This window comes from Somniosus microcephalus, chromosome 19 (assembly GCF_052327205.1).
Source record: "Somniosus microcephalus isolate GS21.2 chromosome 19, FLI_Smic_1.0, whole genome shotgun sequence".
Classification (NCBI taxonomy): Eukaryota; Metazoa; Chordata; class Chondrichthyes; order Squaliformes; family Somniosidae; genus Somniosus; species Somniosus microcephalus.
In genome coordinates, this window is record NC_141005.1 from 12,481,671 (window position 1) to 12,505,174 (window position 23,504).

The window sequence follows — 23,504 nt, forward strand, 5'->3', positions numbered from 1 at the left end:
AGGTCCATGGAATATGCTGCCCCAAAAAGCTGTAGAAGCTACATCATTACATAAATTTAAAACAGAAATAGACAGTTTCCTAGAAGTAAAGGGAACTAAGGGTTACGGGGAGCGGGCAGGAATTTGGACATGAGTCTAGGTTCGGATCGGTCATGGCCCTGTGGGTAGCGGAGCGGGCCCAGGGGCCGTGTAGCCTGATCCTGCTCCTATTTCGTGTGTCTAATTCTGTTAGATTCAGGAGATGGTTCTGTGATAGTGGATTGGCGGTTAGGATCAGATCAGCTGTGATCTTATTGAATGGCGGAGCAGGCTCGAGGGGCCGATTGGCCTACTCCTGCTCCTATTTCTTATGTTCTTATGTATTTGAATTATATTTTTCTTCAGCTTGGGGTTCAGAATAAGCTGCAGGTAGTTAATTTTATGCAAGTTTTACACATTGCTGAAAGATGTTTATTGTTTTACACAGTAATATTTAGATCAAAGAAGAAACATACTTGTAACACAGGGCTTTAAATCGAAGTGTTGCAGAACTGGCTGGTCTGAGCTATCAAAGTACAGGCCCCAAAATCTAATAATGTACCATTACTGTGATGGACTGAACACTTAGATTAGAATCTTGGCATAAACAGCTGAGGAATGTTCTTGTATTCAGTGACAAATTAATTTATCCTGTCTCATGGAGTAATAGAAGTCAGAGCTAGCTTTTTTTTTTCTTAGTTTATGGGATGTGGGCGTCGCTGGCAAGGCCGGCATTTATTGCCCATCCCTAATTGCCCTTGAGAAGTTGGTGGTGAGCTGCTGCCTTGAACTGCTGCAGTCTGTGTGGTGAAGGTACTCCCACAGTGTTGTTAGGGAGGGAGTTCCAGGATTTTGACCCAGCGACGATGGAAGTATATCGCCAATCCTTCAAGTCAGGGTGGTGTGTGACTTGGAGGGCAACTTGGAGGTGGTGGTGTTCCCATGCGCCTGCTGCCCTTGTCCTCGGTGGAAGAGGTTGCGGGTTTGGGAGGTGCTGCCGAAGAAGCCTTGGCGAGTTGCTGCAGTGCATCTTGTAGATGGTACACACTGCAGCCACGGTACGCCGGTGATGGAGGGAGTGAGTGGTGGATGGGGTGCCAATCAACCAGGCTGCTTTGTCCTGGATGGTGTCGAGCTTCTTGTGTTGGAGCTGCACTCATCCAGGCAAGTGGAGGGTATTCCATCACACTCCTGACTTGTGCCTTGGTAGATGGTGGGGAGTCAGGAGGTGATACACTTGCCGCAGAATACCTAGCCTCTGACCTGCTCATGTTGCCCAAGTATTTACGTGACTGGTCCAGTTAAGTTTCTGTCAATGGTGACCCCCAGGATGTTGATGTGTTACAGCTAACACACTGTCTTAATCTTGCTTAGAAATTTCTATATCATGCTTCAAGTGAGAGAGATTTTACGAGAAGGGAGCACCATCCGTGGCTAACTAAGGAAGTAAAGGATGGTATCAAATTGAAAATGAAGGCATACAATGTTGCCAAGATTGGTGGGAGACCAGAGGATTGGGAAATTTTTAAAAACCAGCAAAGGATGACTAAAAAAATGAAGTTGAATTATGAGAATAAGCAAGCAAGAAACATTAAAACAGATAATAAGAGCTTCTACAGGTATATAAAAAGGAAGAGGGTAGCTAAAGTAAACGTAGGTCCCTTAGAGGATGGGACTGGGGAATTAATAATGGGGAAATGACAGAGACTTCGAACAAATATTTTGCATCTGTCTTCACTGAAGAAGACACTAACAGCATCCCAATAATGGATAATCAAGGGGCCACGGAGTGGGGAACTAAAGACAATCACTACCACGAAGGAAATAGTACTCGGTAAAATAATGGAACTACAAGACGACAAGTCCCCTGGACGAGATGGCCTGCATCCCAGGGTTGTACAAGAAGTGGCTGCAGAGATTGTGGATGCATTGCTTGTAATATATCAAAATTCCTTGGACTCTGGAGAGGTCCCAGCGGATTGGAAAACCGCTAATGTAACACCCCTATTTAAGAAAGGAGGGAGACAGAAAGCAGGAAACTATGGCCCAGTTAGCCTAACACCTGTCGCTGGGAAAATGCTGGAGTCCTTCATTAAGGAAGCAGTAGCAGGGCATTTAGAAAAACACACTGCAGTCAAACAGAGTCAGCATGGTTTTAGGAAAGGGAAATCATGTTTAACAAATTTGCTGGAGTTCTTTGAGGAGGTAACAAGCAGGGTGGACAAAGGTGAGCCAGTGGATGTCATGTATTTGGATTTCCAGAAGACATTCGATAAGGTGCCAGATAAAAGGCGACTGCATAAGATAAGAGCTCACGGAGTTGGGGGTAATATATTAGCATGGATAGAGGATTGGCTAACTAACAAAGTCGGGATAAATGGGTCATTTTCTGGTTGGCAAACGGTAACTAGTGAGGCCCCAAATATTTACAATCTGCATTAATGACTTGGATGTAGGGATTGAGTGTAATGTAGCCAAGTTTGCGGATGATACAAAGATGGGTGGGAAAGCAAGTTGTGCAGAGGACTCGGCGAATCTGCAAAGCGATATAGACAGGCTAGGTGAGTGGGCAAACATTTGGCAGATGGAGTATAATGTGGGAAAGTGCGAGGTTATCCACTTTGGCAGGAAAAATAAAAAAGCAAACTATTACTTAAATGGAATTAGATTACAAAATGTTAGAGGGACCTGGGGGTCCTTGTGCATGAAACACAAAAAGTAAGCATGCAGGTACAGGAAGTAATCAAAAAGGCAAATGGAATGTTGGCCTTTATTTCAAGGGGGTTGGAGTACAAAAGCAAGGAAGTCCTGCTACAACTGTACACGGTATTGGTGAGACCACACACTGTACTGCATACAGTTTTGGTCTCATTTAAGGAAGGATATACTTGCATTGGAGGCAGTTCAGAGACGATTCACTAGGTTAATTCCAGAGATGAGACTCGTGGAAAGGTTGGGCCTATACTCATGGGAATTTAGAAGAATGAGAGGTGATCGTATCGAAACATATAAGATACTGAGGGGGCTCGACAGGGTAGATGCAGAGAGGATGTTTTCCCCTCGTGGGGGAATCTAGAACTTGGGGGGCACAGTCTAGGAATAAAGGGTTGCCCTTTTAGAACTGAGATGAGGAGGAACTTCTTCTGAGGGTTGCAAATTTGTGGAATTCTCTGCCCCAGAGCGCAGTGGAGGCTGGGTCATTAAATACATTTAAAGTGGAGATAGACAAATTTTTGCAAGGTAGGGGAGTGGGCTGGGAAGTTACTGAGCCTGAGATCAGCCATGATCTTACTGAATGGCGGAGCAGGCTCGAGGGGCCAAGTGGCCTACTCTTATTTCTTATGTTATGTTCAATTTCTAACTGTGAATGCATTTTATAACTGCAGTAATTCCAAAAAATATTAAAATTAGTATCAATTCCCACAGTTGTGTATATTTCACATGTTCCAATGTTGATGAGGCAAAATCAGCTTAGTTGACATCAAGTAATAGTTTAATTCTGCTTTAATATGTTGAATTTTATAATTCCCATGGGTTGAGGTCGAAGTTTACATCTACTATTCCCTTTCCATTGAAATCCTGACCGTAGTAATGCTGTTACAGCACTTGCATGAAACCCATAGAGAGGAACATTGAAAGGCAAGTTGCCCAGAGTGTCTCCCATGCATCCACGGCATCAAACTGGATCGTGTAAATTTTACCAGAGTGCCTGGCACAGGGGGGGGCGGAAGAAAATAATTTGCATGTTGCCAGGCTTTTTAAAATCATTTTTCTTCACCCTGCGTGCTGAGGTGAAGCTCCATGGGCACTGGGGTTGCTAAGTCTGGGTTATTCCTGGCGGTTTGGTCATGTGGTGGCTGATCACGTGTGCCCATTGGTTGAAAGTGTTGCATTTGGCTCTGTTGAGTGTCTCCGTACTCTAGCATTCCGAAGATAATGTAAGACAATTATGTCCTGGTACACATTTTTTTTAAAGTAGATGCACAATTTGGGCCGAAATATTTTGGAAGCATGTTATGTATCCAGTTATTGTGTGCACCAGAATTGGAGTACGAGGGGCAAGATCTATGGCAAACTACCCCTATACATCAGTAACTTTGCATAGATCAGAGAGCTACTCTGTTGTAACTGGCTGGTTTATAATTGTCATATGCTAGAAAATGAACTATTTTTAAAATGTAAAACTTTGAGAGAGAGGATTTTTTTTATATATACAAAAATCTGGTACCTTAATCCAGGCTGAGCAAATGAATCTATGTTGGCTGATTGGGAGTAGCTGCACCATTTGTACCACTCTCCAGTTAGGGCAATTTTTGTTTGTCTTACAACCAATTTCTTTCCTATCAATGTTTATAGTCAGCAGCAGAGCAGAAAGCCCAGAGTACGAGGTGGACATTAAAAACTGACTCCAACTTGGACTCTGGCAGATATACCTCACAGGCACATTTGCTAGACACAGTGAACAATTTGGACCGCAGGATTTTTGGAGCATATACCAGTCGTCAGATCAAATTGCATTATCGGCTGAATAATAACTTCACTTACCAGTTACAAACCTGCAGTTGAAATTCTTGCAATTATAGTCCTGGAATTTCCCCATGGCTTGTCCCAGCACTGCACTAACAGCAAAGTTACAGCAGTAGGGTGGGACCAGATATGTGGAAATTCCAGGCCGTTTCTTGAAATGGAAAGCAAAGAATGGCTGGGAGCTTGTCAACAGAAGGCAGACAATAGTATCTGCGGCATCTCGAGCACCAGGGAGGCAGGTACAGGAAACTTTCTGGTATCCGGCACGGACGGGACCGACGTGCCGGTTCAACAACAATTCCGGATAACAGAACGCTATAGTGAAAGATACGGACCTTAGAGCTCTATGAAGCAACAAACCCTGTTGCTTAGCAACAGCTTCAGAAGAACGTCCACAAATTCCAAGCGTCTCTGTAGCTTAGCAACAGCTGCAGCCAAACCCTTGCCTTCCTCAATTTGTTGCTGTGCAAGTTATAAAAGTTAGCTGAAACCGACTCCTGAATTTTGCCGGTTAACCGACATTTCCGGTTATTTAGGGGCCGGTTAATCGGAAGTTTCCTGTATGATGGTGCGGGCAGGGCGCGAGAAGGTTTAGGAACATGAGGTAGGCCATTGAGCCCCTCGAGCCTTTTCCGCCATTTCAATTAGATCATGGATGATCTGTACCACAACCACATTTACTACTTATGTTCCATCATCCTTTGATACCATTACCCAAGAAAAATCAAACGATCTTGACAATTTCAATTGACCCCCAGCATCCATCGAGTTTTGGGAAAAGAGTATTCCAGATTTCCACTAGGCTTTGTGTGGGGAAAAAATGCTTCCTGATTTTTATTACAAATGCATTTGTTCAGTGCTTTCAAGTAAAGGCAGTCTGCTGCCTACATTTTGAACAGTCAGATTTACTCCTTGCAGTTAGCCCTTGATCATCGACAGATGGAATTTAACAAGCTTATTTATTATTTGTTGCCAGTTCTTTTTGGCCAAATCCCGGCATTGCTGCAGCCTGCTGGTACTCAGGCCGGGAAGCATCAAAGTGGAGGGGTACTGAGCCAGATTGTGTAGTAAGCTTGTCCCAGGCCAGAGATCGACCAGGGACCTTCATTGGCTTGTATTGCTCAATACTATACTGGGTGCTGCATTTAGCCACCGACTCGTTGAATTGCAAACCTTTTCAAAATATAATAAATACTATTGATTGCTGGTTTGTGTACTTATGAAATAATGTGAAATTCAGTAAACACTTCAGTTTCTTGATGTTTCTTTTTAAAGCAATCGGAACTTGGCCTTTCAATTGACAACTGCCAGAAATTGCATTAAAATATTTTGCGAGCTCTACTGTTCAAATTCCAGCTTCAGCTAAAATTTACACTGGAGCTTCGTTGAGACATTGAGTTACGAATCACTCCGGATAACACCCAAGTGGATGCAAATTGTTGCAGCTTATGGGTCGGGAAAATTGATAGGTGTTCCTCTTCTCAACATGTTTCAGCACATTTTATTGGCTGGTCATTGTAGGAAAGAAAGACTTGCATTTCTATAGCGCCTTTCACTACCAACGGACGTCTCAAAGCACTTTACAGCCAATGAAGTACATTTTGAAGTGTAGTCACTCTTGTAATGTAGGAAATGCGGCAGCCAATTTGCGCACAGCAAGCTCCCACAAACAGCAATGTGATAATGACCAGATAAACTGTTTGTTATGTTGATTGAGGGATGAATATTGGCCAGGACACCGGGGATAACTCCCCTACCCCTCTTCGAAATAGTGCTGTGGTATCTTTTCATCCACTTGAGAGTGTAGGTTTAACATCTCGTCGGAAGACGGCTCCTCCAACAGTGCAGCAGTCCCTCAGCACTGCACTGGAGTGTCAGTTTAGATTTTTGTGCTAAAGTCTCTGGAGTGGGACTTAACCCACAACCTTCTGACTCAGAGGCGAGTGTGCTACCAGCTGAGCCACAGCTGACACTGTGTGCCTCAGATAAATAGTGGTTAAATATCTGGATATCAGTGTGGCTATGGAAGGAAAGGATTGGGAAATGACTAGATGCTAAAATGTTTCAGTTGGTTAATAGTGCACGTTTGATGTCTCAAGATTATTTTGGAATTATGGATTTAATAAACCATGAACCATTTTCTTTGAAGATGGCAATTATCTTAATGTTGCTTGTATCTGGTAATAGCTCACATGATAACCAGTGAACTTTAGCATGTGCTCCAAGGGGAGCTCAAGGTGGACAAGTTTACTCCAAGGTGAACGCCATCTTTTGTGTTGACTATCTTGTAGCAAGACCATTTCATGTTGAGAACTTGGAATCTAGTGGGCATTTGTTGTTAGAAATGGTAAATCTTGTTGAGGATGCTGCTATAGTTATTGAGGTAGATTGGGTGATTTGTCCCTTGTGCTACTTCTATACTGAATCAAGCCAGGTAACATTGGTCCCATTTTCACAGTGGTGAGCATGGGGTGCCATGTTTTTGCAAATTGTTTTTGTGACTGAAGTTGGCTAAGACAACTGGTCTAATTATTTTGAATAATTTATAAGAGCTGATGATTGAGATCTCCCCAGTGATGCAACAGAATAATGATTCATCAAAGCTGATGACTCATTTTAACTATTCAAATAGAAATTGTGGTACACTGAACTGCCAGAATTTACTTGTAACTTTGAAAATTTGGTGGAATTTTGAGCCACATGGTTTCATATCGGAGGTCTTGCAGGTGCCAGACTACCTCTTCCAGGTGGGCTCACTAAAAGCACTGAACGCCTATGTTACAAAAGCACAGTATATAACTGCAGTATTTGTTTACCTCGCTGTGCAAGAACAACTGTGACTTAAGATACTGATGTCCAGATGAATGCCAGGTAAGACTCATCAGTACAAGTAGTTAGATTATGGTTCAGCCAAAAAAGTTGCACGTTGATCAGGATTTCGATGACCTAAATATACATTGCAAGTCATAATCTCATCTCTGGTTTTATTTTGAAAATGAATCTTCAATTAAAACATAGGCATGCCACAACAATATTATTTGCAAGGAGATTTGCAGGTAAAGTTATATATCCAATTGAACTGTATTCCAAACACTGAAGGCCTGAAGGATTTAAGAAAATGGTCGTCGTGGATCAGGATTTTATCTATTTACAATTCCTGCTCTGGCATTTCAAATATTGGGAGAAATTAAAATCGAGTTACCCCACACATGAAGCAGGTCTCCTGCCTTCCAGCCGATCGCAGACCTTCCCTTTGTTCTTTCCTCCCTTTCTCTGCCCTGCACTTGCTTAAAAATCTCTTCTCTAACTTTTTCCACTTCTGACGAAAGATCATTGACCTGAAATGTTAACTCTGTTTCTCTCTCTCCATGGATGCTGCCTGACCTGCTGAGCGTTTCCAGCATTTTGTGGTGGTGGTTCAGATTTCCAGCATCCACGGTATTTTGCTATTGTATTGAAGCAGGTATATATTTATCAGGAGCCCATTCTGTTGCCTGAGTTATGAGAGTGGGTGTAAAAATGTACTGGGGAGGGAAATGATTAATAACTTTGAGGTTAGTGTTTTGAAGGGAGCCTGTCGATTCACAATTCCTACTATGAGGACTCACTTGTAGAATCTCAGAAATGTGGCATATGTTTGGCCTCGGGCCTAAGCTCTAGAAGTGAATCAACGATGCTTGATTCTGCTACAAGCGAATATTTGGCGGGTCATGGAATGTTCAGGGAGTAAGCATTTATATTCATAAGCTATACAAAGGCCTTGTGATATGAACAATGAAGCCATTATATGACTGAAAAGGAAATAAAGTTGGAACACACCAGCTTTCCTTGCAGCCTCTATTAAACAGTTTGTCATGTTCTTGGTTCATTTTGTCGTTTTCTCCTATCGACTTGGGTCCCTGCATATTATTCTCAAACTGAGGGTTCATCTGGTGACCTGTTCCCAGGGCTCTGTCTCTGCTGTATCCTTTCCAGCTGACTGAGTGACATCAGTAACTTACTCTGTAGGAATTTTGGAATGGAACCTATTCTGCGATGCAGAAAATCCAACCCACTTGGCTTAGTGGCTATAATGCCAAAGCATTGGACTCTTGACTAGGTTATCAGCATTTAAATCCAATTCTCCAATAGTACGAGATAACATATTGCTGTTGCTTAGTCTTGGCTGGATTTGGGGAGAGTTTTGAAAAGTCCCTTCACCTAATTGTACATCCCAGGACACTGTTAATGGTGGCGATGGAGCAATCAACAGTCTCAATGCAATTCCTACTTGATGTGAGTTCACACCATAAAACTATGTGAACCTAATTAGCACATAATTGACTGTCACTTGGGCATTAAGGATAACTAGTTGGGAGGTGAAAAAATTCACATTGTTGTGGGATGGAGGCAGAGGGAGCAGGAATTTTGAGGTTGCGGTTGGAGCTAGTGTATGTGTTTGCAGATGACTTAAAGGCCTATACTGTCCTGCTGACTCTGCTCTTCATGACCTGGAATGCTTCATAGTGATGCTAAGTGCTTAAAAATTAGATTTTAAAATGTTATATACGCCAGAGCCTTAATGGCCACCAAATTCACCAAAAAATAACTTAATCTATACAATCATCCTAGAACTTTATAAATCACTGGTTACACCTCAGCTGGAGTACTGTGGGCAATTCTGGGCACCACACTTGAGGAAAGATGGAAAGGCCTTAGAAAGGGTACAGAGGTGTTTTCCAGGATGTTAACAGGGATGAGGGACTTCAGTTATGAGGAGAGGTTGGAAAACTTAGAACTGTTCTCCTTGGAATAGAGAAGGGTTAAGAGGCCACCGAACAAAGGTTTTCAAGATGATGAGAGATTTTGATGGAGTAAACAGGGAAAAAATAGTCCTCTGACGAGTGAGTCAATAACTAGAGGTCATAGATTCAGAATCATTGGCAAAGGAGCTAGAGGGGGAAATGAGGAGAAATCTTGTCAGAGTTGTCGGGATCTGGAATGCTTCTGCCTGAAAAGGTGGTGGAAGCTGATTCCATAAATAATTTTAAAAGGGAATTGGACAGGTACTTGAAGATGAGGAACTTACAGGGTGATGGACAAAAAGCGGGGATGTGGGACTGAGCATGACTGCTCTCAAAGAGCCAGCGCAGGCACGACGGGCTGTGCTGTCAGTGTTTGATTCTATGAATTACTGTCTCTTCACACAAGCTGGCAATATCATGATGGGGACTAATCCAGGTGATGTTGGCATAACTTTTCTTAGTCATTGGTGAAGTTGAAACTTACTTCATGAATGATGATGATCCCAATTAATCTGTTTTTACCTCCACAATTTCATTTGGCATATATACCATGTTCAGACACCCCTGTAAAGGGGATAAGGATCGACACTTTTTGATTGAGAGGCTATGATAAGCACACAATTCCCACAAACAAGATACTGGACTTACCAGCCAATTCCCTCAGGTGTGGGGAGATGTGCACAGTTCCTTCTGAGGTAAGGCAGGTTCAAAGGCTTCGATGCAATATTTCAAGACAGCTAGAAATGTACCATTCACTGAGGAGCTTGATAAAGATGCATTACTTCTGCTCCAGCTCAAAGAACTGTAACCAATCTGATGTGATCCAGCATTCTTGCTATAAGCATTGCCTACTCCTGTGTTTATTATTATGCTATTTGTTTCTATGGCTCAATTGCCAATCCCAAGCAGCCTTGTAAACTCCACAATTTGCAGAGATGAAATTGTACAGACAGCTAATCAAGCCTGAATGGGTGAATAATGGTTTACTTTTATAGAATTAGACAGTTGAGTCTCTGGAAAATGAACCATTAGTGTCATTTGCCTGCAGTAATCCTTGGAGGAATTGTTGATTCGATTTGATTTACAGACATCAATGTTTTTGTGGAATATTTTGTTAGTATTGAATTCATTTGTTAACATTTATGATTTTGTCTGATATTCCAAATGTGTGTCTATTAGTAATTGCAGCGAGGGATAGATCATTAAATGAAAAATAGGTTTCTTCAATATATTTAAAAGTAAATCAGCAGATAATTGGTTTTCATTACTCACAATTGGAAGTGGTGCTGTTAGAAAAATTGCAGATAAAAATCTCATACAGCTTCTAACAATGTGAATGCATTATATAGCTGAATAGGATGAGAGGGTTGTCCTAGGAGGAGCGATTGAGTAGATGGGGCCTATACGCTCTGGAGTTTTGAGGAATGAGGTGATCATATAAGATTCTGAAGGGGATTGACAGGTTGTTTCCCCTGGCTGGACAGTCTAGAACTTGGGGTCACAGTCTCAGGATAAGGGGTCGGCCATTTAGGAGTGAGATGAGGAGGAAATTCTTCTGAGGGTTGTGAATCTTTGGAATTCTCTACCCCAAAGGGCTGTGGATGCGGAGTGGTTGAGTATATTCAAGGCTGATATAGCTGGAAATCGAGGGACACGAGGATCCGGTGGGAAAGTGGAGTTGAGGCCGAAGATCAGCCATGATCTTCTTGAATGGCAGAGCAGGCTCGAGGGGCCGTATGGCCGACGACTCCTAATTCTTATGTTCTGAAGTAACTTTAAAAAAAAAAAAATTGAAACGAGCTTTCATTCCCACAGCTACTATTGTGCATATTTCACATGTAACAATATTGATAGGCAAAATCTGCTTCGTTGACTTCTAACAATGGTTTTATTCTGCTTTAATTTGTTGAATTTTCTGAATTCAATTTCCTGAAAGTGTTGACTCCTTGCTGGGGTACAGTTTCGTGGCACAGTTGTTCTGATAGCTTACCCAAGTGGCCATTCTTAATGTGAGTTTGACAGTATCAACGTGTTATTCAATTGCGATGGGGGTGGACATCACAGCTGGCATAGTGGTTAGCACTGTTGCCTCACAGCGCCAGGGACCCGGGTTCGAATCCGGCCTCGGGTGACTTGTCTGTGTGGAGTTTGCACATTCTCCCCGTGTTTGCGTGGGTTTCCTCCGGGTGCTCCGGTTTCCTCCCACAGTCCAAAGATGTGCGGGTTAGGATGATTGGCTATGATAAATTGACCCTTCGTGTTAGGGGGATTAAATACGTGGGGTTACGGGGATAGGGTGGGATATGTGTTGGTGTAGGGGTTACGGGGATCGGGTGGGATATGTGTCGGTGCAGGCTCGATGGGCCGAAATGGCCTCTATCTGCACTGTGGGGTTTCTGTGATTCTGTGCCCCATCCTATTCTTGCCTGAACTCCACACCCATCTCTTTCAGCAGTGGTCACAAATAGCAATCAAGAGTTTCTACTCCCAGGAGTGTTGGGACCTATTACATCACATAGAATTTACAGCACAGAAACAGACCGTTTGGCCCAACTAGTCTGTGCCAGATTATGCGCCACATGTGCCTCCTCTCGCCCTACTTCAACTAACCCTATCCGTATATCCTTCTATTCCTTTCTCCCTTGTGTTTATCTAGCTTCCCTTTAAATGCACCTGTGCTATTCGCTTCAACTACTCGATGTGGTAGCAAGTGCCTCATTTGTTGTGCTCACACCACTACTCTGGCTGAAATCAGCTAATGCAGCACAGACTGGGGTCTGCCACATCTCGCTGGAGAGCTCACTAAGCCTTTGAAATTAATTTGCATTTTCTTCTTGATGTCAGATTGTCACTCCTCCTGGATTGTGTTGGAATCTCCAGGAATTGGTGCTTCATCTCCCAGTCGCTGCTACGAGGAACCCAGGAGAAAAATCATAGGGACATAAAAGAAAATAGCAGAGATGGGGGGGGAAAAAGGGTGGTTGATTGATGGTCAACAATTGTCCAATTGGGTATAAGAGTTTGTTCGCTTTGCAATTGGCATGGTAAGGTGGTGTACCCCAAGGATAGATGTGCTGGCCAACCAATGGTGGGGTGGTTGGAGGCGAGAGGTCATGTGATGAAACCTCCCCAGGAGATGTCCTTACAGAGGTGGCAACATTATCTTAATCGTGCCACTTTCCACCACACATTCTTCAATAGGAATTTTGGTGATGTTTGGTGTTGGTAATTCTGATGTCCAGCAGGAGATATAATTGAATTGCGCTGAACTGGTCTTTGCTTCTCAGCAAACCAGCAAAAATGGACCAATAGGTGAAGCTATTGCTTTCGTGAACTTCCATTGTGTGAGGGAGCAGTGCGGCTAATTGTGCTCATATCTCTGTTTAATGTTTATATATTCCTGTAGAGTTTCATTCTTTGAAAAGTCTAAGTTGAACTAGTTGTATATACTGTGTGTGATGCATTTTTTGAGCCAAAACATCCTGCTGACTCGAGCTGTTCCAGTAATGTATTATTTAGATGATGTACTGAAAACATGGAATTAAGGTTGAAGAGCTTGATTATTTTTTAGGCTTGTTGTTCGAAAGTATTTAAATACACGAATGGCAGAATTAGTTAAGTTAACATTCCTAGACAACTTTCGGCCTGTAAAGAGTTTATTTTCCTTTTTTGTTCTAATTCTGTAACTTTTCTTCCTTTTGGTAGAAATGTGAGTTCAGATGGAAGCGATGCTCGTAGAAGGCTTCGGGAATGCGAAGGTTTGGTCGATGCACTCCTGCATGCCCTGCAGTCAGCAGTGGGCAAGAAAGATATGGACCGAAAGGTAATCTACAACTGTGCTTGTGCATTTCTAAGAGACTGTGTCCCTCTAGGTCAGTGGTGTCGAAGATCTTAATCGTTATGGGCTGCATGGTGTTTAACATGGAGCCTCTGGGGCCGTGTATAAAATTTAAATCCATGTTCCCTAAATTTGCATAAAGCTCAAATTGCTAATGTTACCAGTGAGGCAAGAGTGCGAGGGGGAGCCTTTTGCAAGCCTCCTGTCCCTCAAAATTCAAACAACATAAACCAGCAAATATGCAATATAAGCACAAGTATGATGAGTTGCCTCAGCCTGTAGGGTTGGTTTTACAAGGGCTCAATGCTGAATGAAGCTCATGGGCTGTAGTTTTGACGCCTCTTTAAGCTACATTATTTTTTTCAATGAATATTAACCTACAAAATGGAAAAAAGCCTGCAATCTGAGATGGTGGAAGTAAATTGAGTCCATTAAAGCATGATGGCTCCACTTGCCTTTCAAATTTTTTTTAGTGCATTGATTATCTAAGTAATGCAAATGTCTTTAATCGTTACATGGTCATGAACTTGCTGTGCATAAATAAACCGGAATTGTTCCAAGGTGTGATCTGCCTGTCGCATTAGCAACTTTCTGCATGGGAGGTTATTGTGTTTGATATGTTTTTGTCAATATACACAGTAAAGCTTTATCTTTTTGGGTACAGTGTTCACGAGAGAAATTCTTCTAAAGCCAAATACGGTTATGATTCAAGCAGCGCACTATTTTAAGCAAAATTGCAGGGTATTTTTTTATCTCTTCAGTCAGCTGGAGATTTGCTGCCTCCATGAAAGGGAATAAGTACCGTTGTTGTACTTTGTTTCCATAATGCTCAAGTTTCTTTGGTTTTTCCTCTTGAATTTGGGAGCAATTTGAATTCCTTATTAAAAGTTCGAGTTAACATCAAAAGAAACTGATACCATAAAAAGGAAGGCAAGCAAAACTGAGTTGGAGAGAAATTCAGAGTTTCATAAGAGATTTTGAGAGTGAGGCCTGATGCAGTGCAACGGTAGCATAGTGATAATGTCACTGGGCTAGTAATCCAGAGGCCTGGACTAATAATCCAGAGATGTGAGTTCAAAGAATTAAATAAATCTGGAAATTTAAAAAGCTAGTATCAGTAATGGTAACCATGAAACTATCAGATTGTCATAAAAACCCATCTGGTTCACTAATGTCCTTTAGGGAAGGAAATCTGCTGTCCTTACCCGGTCTGGCCGGTATGTGACTCCAGACCCACAGCAATGTGGTTAACTCTTAACTGCCCTCTGAAATGGCCCAGCAAGTCACTCAGTTGTAACAAACCGCTACGAAACAAAACAAGAAAAATGAAACCGGCCGGAACACCCGGCATCGGCTACGGACACGGCAACGGCACACCCAGCTCAGTCAACCCTGCAAAGTCCTCCTCACCAGCATCTGGGGACTTGTGCCAAAATTGGGAGAGCAACAGCCTGACACAGTCATACTCTCCCAATCATACCTTTCAGCCAATGTCCCAAATGCCTCCATCACCATCCTTGGGTATGTCCTGTCCCACCGGCAGGACAGACCCACCAGTGGTGGCGGCACTGTGGTATACAGTGGGGAAGGAGTGGCCCTGGGAGTCCTCAACATTGACTCCGGACCCATGAAGTCTCATGGTTTCAGGTCAAGCATGGTCAAAAACCTCCTGCTGATTACCACCTGCTGCCCTCCCTCAGCTGATGAATCAATACTCTGCCATGTTGAACACCACTTTGAAGAAGCACGGAGTAGCAAGGGCACAGAATGTACTCTGGGTGAGAATGCACTCTGCTGTGGGCTATCAGCAGCAGCAGAATTGTATTCCACCACAATCTGTAACCTCATGGCCCGGCATATCCCTCACTCTACCATTACCATCAAGCCAGGGGACCAACCCTGGTTCAATGAGGAGTGCAGAAGAACATGCCAGGAGCAGCACCAGGCGTATCTAAAAATGAGGTGCCAAACTGGGGAAGCTGCAACACAGGACTACATGCATGCTAAAAAGCAGAAGCAGCATGCTATAGACAGGGTTAAGCAATCCCACAATCAACAGATCAGATCGAAGCTCTGCAGTCCTGCCATATCCAGTTGTGTGTGGTGGTGGACCATTAAACAACTAACTGGAGGAGAAGCTTCCATGAATATCCCCATCCTTAATAATGGTGAGCCCAGCCAGAAGTGCCAAGTGGATGATCTATATCGGCTTCCTCCTGAGGTCCCCACCATCACAGAAGCCAGCCTTCAACCAATTCGATTCACTCCACGTGATAGCAAGAAACGGCTGAGTGCACTGGATACAGCAAAGCTATGGGCCCCGACAACGTCCCGGCTATCATGCTGAAGACTTGTGCTCCAGAACTAGCCATGCCTTTAGCCAAGCTGTTCCAGTACAGCTACAACACTGGCATCTGTCCGGCAATGTGGGAAAACTGCCCAGCTATGTCCTGTCCACCAAAAGCAGGATCAATCCAATCTGTCCAGTTACCGCCCCACCAGTCTATTCTCAATCGTCAGCCAAGTGATGGAAGGTGTCATCGACAGTACTATCAAGTGACACTTACTCACCAATAACTTGATCACTGACGCCCAGTTTGGGTTCCGCCAAGACCACATGGCTCCCGACCTCATTACAGCCTTGGTCCAAACATGGACAAAGGAGCTGAATTCCAGAGAAGTGAGAGTGACTGCCCTTAACATCAAGGCAGCATTTGACAGTGTGTGGCATGAAGGAGTCCTAGTAAAACTGAAGTCAATGGGAATTGGGGGCGGGGATCTCTCCACTGGCTGGAGTCATACCTAGCACGAAGGAAGATTGTTGTGGTGATTGAAGGTCAATCATCACAGCCCCAAGATATCACTGCAGGAGTTCCTCGGGCCTAACCATCTTCAGCTGCTTAATCAATGACCTTCCCTCCGACACAAGGTCAGAAATGGGGATGTTTGCTGATTACTGCAGTGTTCAGTGCCATTCGCAACTCCTCAGATAATGAAGCAATCCGTGCCCGCATGCAACAAGACCTGAATGACGTTCAGGCTTGGGCTAATAAGTGGCAGGTCACATTCGCACCATAGATTGCCAGGCAATGACTATCTCCAACAAGCGAGAGTCTAGCCACCGCCTCTTGACATTCAATGGCATTACCATCGTCGAATCCCCCACCAACAACATCCTGGGCGTTACCATTGACCAGAAACTTAACTGGACCAGCCGCATAAATACTACGGCAGCAAGAGCAGGTCAGAGGCTAAGTATTCTGCAGCGAGTGTCTCCCCTCCTGACTTCCCCAAAGCCTTTCTACCATCTACAAGGCACAAGTAAGGAGTGTGATGGAATACTCTCCACTTGCCTGGATGAGTGCAGCTCCAACAACATTGAAGAAGCTCGACACCATCCAGGACAAAGCAGCTCGCTTGATTGGCACCCCATCCACCACCTTAAACATTCACTCCCTCCACCACCGGCGCACTGTGGTTGCAGTGTGTACCATCTACAAGATGCACTGCAGCAACTCGTCAAGGCTTCTTCGGCAGCACCTCCCAAACCCGCGACCTCTTCCACCTCGAAGGACAAGGGCAGCAGGCGCATGGGGACACCACCACCTCCAAGTTCCCCCCCAAGTCGCACAGCATCCTGACTTGGAAATATATTGCCACTCCTTCTTCGTCGCTGGGCCAAAATCCTGGAACTCCCTCCCTGACAGCACTGTGGGAGTACCTTCACCACACCTAATGCAGCGGTTCAAGAAGGCAGCTCACCACCTTGAGGGCAATTAGGGATGGGCAATAAATGCTGGTCTTGCCAGCGACGCCCACACCCCATAAATGAATATTTTAAAAATATGTTAACTCTTATCAAGATTTATCGATCAAGAATGGGCAAATTGGGTGAAGTGAGAGGGTGACCGAAATCCATGGAACTGTACCTCAGGATTCATCACTGCCTTCAAGACGACAGGGCAGAGCATTGAGAAAAAATTATAGTTGATGCAGACGAATGATGTACTGTTCAACTAATTCAATACTGTCTTTGCAGAAAGAACTGTGGTGTGTGCAGGAAAAATATAGTGTCAGTTTTGATCTAAAAGCGTTGCTACTGTAGAATAGAACCATGTTATAGAATAACTGATCACAGCAACACAAAAAATTATGATAAAATGGTTACTGCACATTTATAAAAGTTTTACATAGCTAATTTTAGTTGCGTGATACAGTTCAAAATTGACTGCTTAGTTGGTTACTTAACATGATTTGGATTAAAGTCGTTATGAACTCTATGTAGCAGGCATTATACTTTGACATTTACACAGCTGTAGCTTTGTTGACTGCACAAAAAAGCAATAAGTCCAAGAAGAACCGATATAGGTCAACAGTGGCTTGGCAGCTCCAGTGGTAAAGCAACAGCTCATGCAATTAAATCCTAGCCGACTTTGGAACCATCAGGGGATTTCATTAGTTCTTCAGTGAGTCAAAAGATGCAGAGAATCACTCACTACTGGAAATGTAAAATGAAATGGCTTCCCCCCCCCTCCCACAACAAAATAAAAACAAGCCCATATAAAAAGCTTATCTTAGAGTGGTGTGGACAATGCCAGTCAAGAACTCTGCACTAAGACTCTCCAAAAAGGAGAGCAAAATCTTGATTGGGGTGGAAGGGAGATGACTGTTGAGACACAGGTGAAAGGTATGAACAATTGAGCATTTATCAGAAAGCAAATCTCTTGGGTGTACATCACCAGAAGCCATTCAATCAAGCCAATTTTTCCCTTCAATCAAACAGTTGTAATCTATAGCATGCTAGATTAGTTCATTTATCATGTCGGTAATTAATGTCATTACTCCAGCAGTTATGGACTACCTTGTGAACAAACCATGCAAAATTCAAGTCATGAAATACTTGTTTCACAAAACTGCATGTCCAAGGTTACTGGGTGGTGCAGAGGGTTAGGTACTGGTCTTGAACATCTGGGAGCTGGGCTGAAGTGCAGCCAAGACTAATGGAATAAAAAATCTTTTTCATTTACAAGTCATATGGGTCCTATGAGAAGATAGTCTGGGCAGTCTCAATCCAGTTGAAATGTGCTGCTTTATGTTTCTTATGGAAGTTCAACTGCTTTTGTTTGACAGTCAGTTGAGAACTGTGTGTGTATTATGAGGAACCTCTCCTATCAAGTGCATAGAGAAGTGCCAGGAGCTGATAAATTCAGGGATCCAGCAACTGACCAAACTGGAACAGGAGGTGCTCAGAAGAAAAAGAAAGATGATTCTGGTTGTTTTGGTGGGAAGAAGGCAAAAGGTAAGCATGTGGCAGAGAAAATGTAGAGTTTAAGTTGCAACTTGTAGTGTAGCAGTGTGTGCTTCTTATAGAGAGGCTGTTAAAAGTAATGGGAGTTGGAACTATTACAAGAAGATTGGATTGCAGCAGAAAATAAAAGTTTAGTAGATACTTTGTAAAACAAAGTAGTAGTTTTATCTTGCACAGTATCTTGCTTGGTCTGGGTTGAAACATTGCAGCGTAATACAAGTAAAACATTTGGATGTGGCCACATGAAACTTCTTAACTTCCCCATGGCCAGCCACCCAACCCTCCCTACCCAATTCTCTTGAAGCCTGTCTTTTTAGTTGCCTGTCTCTGTGCTATATTCTTGCAACCATGGGCAATGGCCAATAATCTCTTCCAGTAGTGCTGTGTGGATCATCTGGCAGAGGATGTTTTGTTCTGTAGTGGTTTTGATAATGGCTGACAAAAGCTGTGTTTTGTCCTCGATTTGGAACTTCAGAACCAGGCTCATAAACTTGTAAAGCAATATTCGGATTGGAAATAGCTGTGATAAAATAGATCATTTTAGTGATCTAATAAAAAGCAAGTACATGGGGCAAAAGTAGAAAAGAGCAGAGGTTTCATTTTTTTATTAATCTGTTATTGCTGCCTAAGGAGAGAGATTGTATTTTCCAATTATTTAGTAAATCTTGCTGCTTTTTCATGCCTGGTTTGATTGTCCCTTTCTTCTGTGCTTTTCTTGGCTGCTCTTCTGCCATTTAGAGGAGTGGTTTAATCAAGGTAAGTCAGCTTTTGTTTTGTCTTTTTGTTGATCCTGAGCTTATTCCTGTTGCTGTTCTCTTGTTCCTGTTGTTGTGATGTAGGAGCTATTATAAAAGTAATTGAGAAACATTCCAATATAGTATCAACCTGTAGTATCAAGGGGTGGGAGTTACCTTAGTTACATAAAGCTCTGGTTAGACCCTGGGTACCACACCTCCGGAAGGATATATTGGACTGGGGGGGGGGCGGACAGTGCAGATTCACCAGAATGAAACCTGGGCTGAAAGGATTAAATTATGAGGACAGATTGCACAGACTAGGGTTTTATTCTCTTGAGTATCGAAGATTAAGGGGTGATCTAATTGAGGTGTTCAAGATGATTAAAGGAGTTGACAGGGTAGATGGATAGAGAGAAACATAGAAGGCAGGAGTAGGCCATTGGGCCCCTCGAGCCTGCTCCGCCATTTAATGCAATCATGGCTAATCAGCCAAATTCAGTACCCTGTCCCTGCTTTCTCCCCATATCCCTTGATCCCTTTAGCCTTAAGAAATATATCTAACTCCTTCTTGAATATATTTAATGAATTGGCCTCAACTGCCTTCTGTGGTAGAGAATTCCACAGGTTCACCACTCTCTGGGTGAAGAAATTCCTCCTCATCTCAGTCCTAAATGGCTTACTCCTTATCTTTAACCTGTGACCCCTGGTTCTGGACTCCCCCACCATCGGGAACATCCTTCCTGCATCTAGTCCTGTCAGAATTTTATAAGTTTCAATGAGATCCCCTCATTCTTCTAAACTCCAGTGAATATAAGCCCAAACGACCCAATCTCTCCTCATACGTTATTCCTGCCATCCCAGGTATCAGTCTGGTGAATCTTCGCTGCACTCCCTCCATGGCAAGAACATCCTTCCTCAGGTAAGGTGACCAAAACTGCACACAATACTCAAGGTGTGGCCTCACCAAGGCCCTGTACAACTGCAGCAAGACACCCTTGCTCCTGTACTCGAATCCTCTCGCTATGAAGGCCAACATACCATTTGCCGCCTTAACCACCTGCTGCACCTGCAATGCTTACCTTCAGCGACTGGTGCACAAGGACACAGATCTCGTTGCACTTTCCCTTCACCCAATCTATTGCCATTCAGATAATCTGCCTTCCTGTTTTTGCCACCAAAGTGGATAACCTCGCATTTATCCACATTGGGCAGATGCAGTATAATCACCCAACCTGTCCAAATCATACTGGAGTTTCTCTGCAGCCTCCTCACAGCACACACGCCCACCCCGCTTTGTGTCGTCTGCAAACTTGGAGATATTACATCTAGTTCCCTCGTCCAGATCATTAATATATATTGTGAATAGCTGGGGTCCTTGCGGTACCCCACTAGTCACTGCCTGCCACTCGGAAAAAGACTCGCTTATTCCAACTCTTTGCTTTCTGTCTGCCAACCAGTTCTCTATCCAAGACAGTACCTTACCCCCAATCCCATGTGCTTTAACTTTACACGCTAATCTCTTATGCGGGACCTGAACGAAAGCCTTCTGAAAGTCCAAATACACCACATCCACTGGTTCTCCATTATTTATTTTACCAGTTACATCAAAAATTTCCAGTAGATTAGTCAAGCACGATTTACCTTTTTGTAAATCCATGTTGACTTTGTCTGATCCTGTCACTGTTTTCCAAGTGCTTTGCTGTTACATCTTTTATAATGGACTCTAGCATTTTCCCCACTACCGATGTCAGGCTTACCGGTATAATTACCCGTTTTCTCTCTACCACCTTTTTTGAATAGTGGGGTTGCATTAGCTACCCTCCAATCCATGGGAACTGTTCCAGAGTCTCTAGAATTTTGGAAGATGACCAGCAATGCATCTACTATTTCTAGGGCCACTTCCTTAAGTACCCTAGGATGTAGATTATCAGGCTGTGGGGATTTATCGGCCTTCAATCCCATCAATTTCCCTAACACCATTTCTCTATAAATACTGATTTCATTCAGCTCCTCCCTCTCATTTGACCCTATGTTCCCCGACATCTCTGGGAGGTTATTTGTGTCCCCCTTTGTGAAGACAGAACCAAAGTATGTATTTAATTGGTCTGCCATTTCTTTGTTCCCCATTATAAATTCTGTAGTTCATCCATGCGATCTTTAAATGTTTGCCATTGCCTATCCACCATCAACCCTTTAAGTAACGTTCCCCAATCCATCCTACCCAACTCGTGCCTCATACCATCGTAGTTTCCTTTATTTAAATTCTGGTCTTTTGAGTCAAATACTTCACTCTCCATCTTGATGAAGAATTTGAGCATATTATGATCGCTCCGCTCCAAGGGGCCTCACACAACAAGATTGCTAATTAATTCTTTCTCATTACATAATACCCAGTTTAAGATGGCCTGATCTCTAGTTGGTTCCTCGACATATTGGTCCAGGAAACCATCCCGTATACACCAGGAATTTCTCCTCCACAGTATTGTTACTAATTTGGTTAGCCCAATCTATATGTAGATGAAAGTCACCCATGATAACTGCTGTGCCCTTACTGCACATGTCTCTAATTTCCCGTTTACTGCCACCCCCGACCTCAGCATTACTGTTTGGGGGTCTGAAGCTATTTCCTCTGGTGGGAAAGTCCAGAACAAGGGGGCATAATTTAAGTTAGAGGTAGGCTGTTCAGGACTGATGTCAGAGAGGGTAATGGACATAATGAAAACTCTTTGCTACAAAGCTGAGACTGGTTGATGGGGGACGGCGGCGGGGGGGGGGGCGCGTCAATTGAAAATTTCAAATCTGAGATTGATAGATTGTTAGGTAAGGGTATTAAGGGAGATTGAGCAACAGTGGGTAAATTGACTTGTGGTACAAATCAGCCAGGATCTAATTGAATGGCGCAACAGGCTCGAGAGGCTGAATGGCCGCCTCCTGTTCCTATGTTCTGTAACCTCCAGTTTTAAGAGGCAAGGTGAAGACTGGAGTTTAATACAGCAGTAGCCCTCAAAGTAGGTTTGTTGAGCTTTTTAGTGTTGATCGTTAAGTGAACATGCTACAACTAATGTATTCAGTGATCATGTGAATGCTTTCCAAAATGACAGCAACCTGGTGACTTCCTATCTTTCTCTTCCGTGCTCAGGTAAAAGGAATGCAGATGCTGACAAGAACTTTGATACCCTGGACTTGCCAAAGCGTATAGAACCAGTGAAAGGTAACTTGTATACACTGAAATGTCCCACAATGTTGTGCATGTTGGAAATGCATTTTAATTGCATATCCACCATTCATTCATTCACTCACTCATTTCCTGTTCTTTTGTTGTGCTTCCACACTGTGCATAAAAGATTTTTAAACCATTCCTAAAGAGTACTGTTAGAAAGTGAATGAAATTCACTAAATAAACAATAGGCTATTTTGTGCGCACTCTCTGCATCTGCCAGCTCTAATTCCAAACACAATGAACTTAATGTGTTACCAAATTGCATTCGCAAAAATGTGAAATTAAGTCTGGTTTTTCAGGTACTGAAAAAGCTGAAAATATCAGCAGGTCAGGCAGCATGTGTGGAAAAACAGAAGTCAGTTGATGTGTCAGGTCTTCAGACAGTTACTCAGGACTGGGCGATATTATCGATGAACGGCATTTTAAAAAGTAACGCAGCAATGGGAAGGGGGAAAAAAAAACACAAACACACAGGCAAAGGGTGGACAAGGGGCAATGATTAAATGGCAGTTGTGATACTAGCAGGAGATGAATGGAAGAAACATCGAACCTGCTCCGCCAGTCAATTAAATCATGGCTCATCTGTAGCTTAACTCCATCTGTCAGTGTTGGTTGCATAACTCAGTACTGTTGCCTGACAAATAAAGGTGGCAGAATGAGAGAAATGTAAGAAATTAAGAAATATATACAAGGCACAAGAGTGTGTGAATAGCTAACAGGGAATAGGTCAACAGGGAAGCATTTATAAAAAAAAAAAAAAGACGAGGTGGATTAGGCTCCAATAATCTGGGAGTCTGGTGGAAGTAAAGCCGAGCAGGTCAACATCAAGGGTGCAGACCACCCAGTACGGTCCTCCCCCAAGTCCCAACCCGCTCCCCCATTACTGGAAACACCAATACACCCATCCCACACAGCCATCACTAACTGGCTGAGAAAATGGGAGCTGTAGCGAAGGTCGGAAGCAGTTGATCAATGCGAAGGCGAGAGGGCTGTAAAGTGTCGAGTAGAAAGATGAGATGCTTGTATTGAGCTTCACTGGAAACGTACAGAGGACCAAAGACACAGCTCCCTG

At 43.3% G+C, this 23,504-nt stretch overlaps 1 protein-coding gene across 11 annotated transcripts in view; it reads left to right on the top strand.

The window, feature by feature from the left end:
* Nucleotides 1–23,504, top strand: part of arvcfb (ARVCF delta catenin family member b) — a 369,553-nt gene that overhangs the window by 282,974 nt on the left and 63,075 nt on the right. For 10 of the 11 annotated variants that reach the window (XM_086011973.1, XM_086011979.1, XM_086011978.1 and 7 more), the window contains 4 exons: nucleotides 13,035–13,152; nucleotides 18,298–18,466; nucleotides 19,214–19,231; nucleotides 22,352–22,423. In XM_086011973.1, the coding sequence (XP_085868099.1) occupies nucleotides 13,035–13,152; nucleotides 18,298–18,466; nucleotides 19,214–19,231; nucleotides 22,352–22,423 (377 nt within the window). The remainder of the gene's footprint in view (nucleotides 1–13,034; nucleotides 13,153–18,297; nucleotides 18,467–19,213; nucleotides 19,232–22,351; nucleotides 22,424–23,504) is intronic. The other variant, XM_086011977.1, reaches the window with a different exon arrangement.